The 3195-nt window shown below is 33.0% G+C and overlaps 1 protein-coding gene across 1 annotated transcript; it reads right to left on the bottom strand.

The window, feature by feature from the left end:
- Positions 1 to 754: 754 nt before the first annotated feature.
- LOC137030668 (cornifelin homolog B-like) lies at positions 755 to 1958 on the bottom strand. The gene is made up of 3 exons (XM_067401096.1): positions 1856 to 1958; positions 1537 to 1691; positions 755 to 877 (listed from the first exon to the last, which is right to left on the bottom strand). Exons 1-3 carry the CDS (start codon positions 1956 to 1958, stop codon positions 755 to 757), a joined length of 381 nt encoding a protein of 126 aa, XP_067257197.1.
- Positions 1959 to 3195: the final 1237 nt, after the last annotated feature.

Genomic DNA, 3195 nt, shown 5'->3' with positions numbered 1-3195 from the left:
TTGCATGGTGCTTTTTTGAGCTTGTCAACCCCAGTTCCTATTCACTTTTTGTAAAAGTGTAAAACAGTAGCCTATAATTGTTTCTAAGGATAATTTCTGAAAATAATTATTTTTTCTTTTTTTCGGTTTCTTTTTTTGATAGAACGATTATCTTTTTAATCAGCTTTATTGAGTGCCCCAACATATTTTTATATTCTATACATTTAATCATATACAGATCTACGCAAACACATCTTTTTTTTTCTAATATCAAACCTCCAGTGTCACATATCAATGGCTCAATATAACAACTTTCCAACTACAGTGAAAATCATATTAAGCAGATATTTTTATAAAGATACAGAGTGTGAGATAAAAAGAAAAGAATATACTACAACTTTAAAAATGAAAGCATAATACAACAATCTATAATAAAAATAATTAATGTGTTGTGACACTAAATCTGCTATAACATTAAAAATCCTAAATTGGCATATTCCTTAAGGGAATTAATTGTTCAAAAATGCTTCACTTCTTGTATTAAAGCTGTACACCAACAATATGTAAAATACATTCCACTACAATACAATGCCAAGGGCTGATCTCAGGTCAGTGTGTGGGAGGAAGATCAAAAGCTCTGATTACACCTGCAGAACAGCAAGTCTTTGTTTTTTTGGACTGACATGACTGACGTGAAGGACAAAGAGCACTTTAGAGAATGTATTGTGAAAATTGTGAAATTGTGAATAAAAGGTGATGAAGATGATGGTGATCTTTAGGTTGGCCTGTTGTTGAACAGAGTGATAGGATGGAGTCTTGCCTTCATCTCCCGTCTGATCTGGCACCATGAGCATGGTCCACAGAAGAAAGAGTACACGCAGTCATTACAGATAGAGTCCTGCATGAAGAAAAAATGGGTTAAACATAATTTGAACCACAATTTAAGATCTTTGACCTATTGTGATGGTGTTCAACAGTTTGTAGTCTCTAGTAAGACAAGCTCAATAGATCTAGTCAGGTTAGATGCTATATTGAATTTAACGCAGATGAAAACGAGGCTGTGAGAGATAGATGTTAAGTTTGTTCAACTTGAAGCAAGCTGAGCAGACCTGTCAGTGTATGACATAAAAGTACTGCAAGAGCAATTCGAAAACATGCAAAGCTGTCTGCTCTCTAATCGCTCTGGTGGCACTTTGATGGTCTGCTCAATGCGCTTCAAGTCGAACACTCCTAATGGCACACACTGAATAAGGCTCTAGATCATGTAATTTTCACAACTCACAACTTTCAAAATAGTTTTTGTCTACTGAAAGTTTTTCTTTTTTTCAGAAAGAAAGTTTTGGTAACTCAACAAGGTATGTTGTTAAACAACAGTACAATCCATTGAACACACTCTATTTATAACCATCACAGACTTGTTTTCATTCTTGTCAAAATTTAAATATGGCGCTACCCTGATTAAGGTACACTGATTCAGCTTGTCACAGCACACAATTTAAAAAAAAAAAAAAAAAAAACTTTCTACACTTTGGTTATCATAGAGTTTTTTGTTTTTACCGTGATGCCGTAACGTCGGCGCATGGACACTCTCATGGAGAGAGTAACTGGAGGAATACATCCACAGCTGTCCAGTAGAGGGAGACAGAGACATTCTCCGTGGTCTCTGGCTGTAATGCAGGCGAAGCAGGGGAAACACCACACAGAGAAACAACCTGCAGAATCACCAACTAATTATTCTACCTTAACAATCAGACTGTCAGTTTTGTGTCGAAAGCACATGCTAAAATCATTAATCTAAAGAGAGTGTTTCTACAACAGTCAGCGATTTAACTTTTTTCTTAAAAGTCTTAATTCATACAGACACACACAAACTTACATTCATTGACGTTGTCGCATTCGCAGATGCTGGTGCTCCACTGGTCTGATGCAGCAGCCACTATCAATGGCTTGGGCTGCTGAATCACCATCTTGGTTGCCATGATGAATGTTTCTCAAAATTAATAACTCTGAAATCCCAGAAGAAAACTATATTTAAGAATCTAAAGCATAATTAAAAAAAAAAAAAAAAAAAAAAAATATATATATATATATATATATATATATATATATATATATTTATTTATATATATATATATATTAAACAGGTGACTTCAAAAACTCAGACAATAAAATTTGTTTTATATATAAACTATATATATATATATATATATAAACAACTTTTCTCAACAGTTGCTTCGGTAGCAGATTTTGTCTTACCTGGGACAGAGATGCAAGTTCAGCAAACAACTGACACCTTGAGAGGATGATGCTGTTATTTATTTATGAGGTAGGGAGGAAGTCTGGAATGTCTAGACATAGATTCACACTCATACACGTCCACACGTACGCACATAGTAAAGGATACTTATCACAGAACAACTTTCTAGCTGTTTTCATCAGACTGAAACATGGTAATAATGAGAAAAATGACAAGTATGCAAGATCAATAGATTTTGAAAAATTTACACGAAATGCAACATGATTGTAAAGCTTGTGTTGTAATCCCCTGTAGTTATTCCTATTGTATTACATTTTGTCTTTTGGAAATAAGAGAAAGTACCTAAAACATGTATAATGAGGTGAGATTAATATCTTAATTAATAGATTAATATCTTAATATGCAGGTCTTTAGTTGTTGTGAAACTCTCTGCAAATATTTGCAAAAACAACAGAATTATTGATTAATCCTCAGTACACATAATATAAATGTCAGGAACATTTTATGAAATCATTTGATCGTTCTTACAGACAGACAGTACTGATTATAAAAACATAGGCCTGATATCATTGACTGCCAGTACAATATGCCTTTACATTTCCCAGTCTTATGGCATGTACTTTAAGGTTACAGTAAATAGTAGTGTATGTTTAGGTAAAAAGTATCTGCTAAATTGCAAATCCTTAATAACAGAAGACTATTCAGATGTACTTTCTTTTTTCTTTCTTTCTTTCTTTCTTTCTTTCTTTCTTTCTATAATTTGACAAGTGTTTAAAAAAATAATGATGAAATAATTCATTTTAATTGTTTGTAGACAATAAAAAAAACCAAGAAGAATTCCCTTAATCATTCATCACTTTAATCAATGAGTAAAACCAAAGAATATAGTTCTGATGTACAGCAAAAGATTGTTGAGCTTCACAAAATAGAGAGTGGCTGTAAGAAAATAGCTAAAGCAT

The sequence above is a fragment of the Chanodichthys erythropterus genome, chromosome 11 (assembly GCF_024489055.1).
Source record: "Chanodichthys erythropterus isolate Z2021 chromosome 11, ASM2448905v1, whole genome shotgun sequence".
Lineage (NCBI taxonomy): Eukaryota > Metazoa > Chordata > Actinopteri > Cypriniformes > Xenocyprididae > Chanodichthys > Chanodichthys erythropterus.
Note: the sequence above shows the minus strand (reverse complement) of the source record. Positions and strands in the feature narration are given on the sequence as shown.

Excerpts from the sequence above, each read along its gene's own strand:
- LOC137030668 (XM_067401096.1), bottom strand. The coding sequence starts at position 1,958 with ATGGCAACCAAGATGGTGATTCAGCAGCCCAAGCCATTGATAGTGGCT. Across the intron at positions 1,692-1,855 it reads ATGCGACAACGTCAATGAAT|GTTGTTTCTCTGTGTGGTGT; the intron begins GTAAGTTTGTGT and ends GTGATTCTGCAG. Across the intron at positions 878-1,536 it reads GCCGACGTTACGGCATCACG|GACTCTATCTGTAATGACTG; the intron begins GTAAAAACAAAA and ends TTCTTCATGCAG.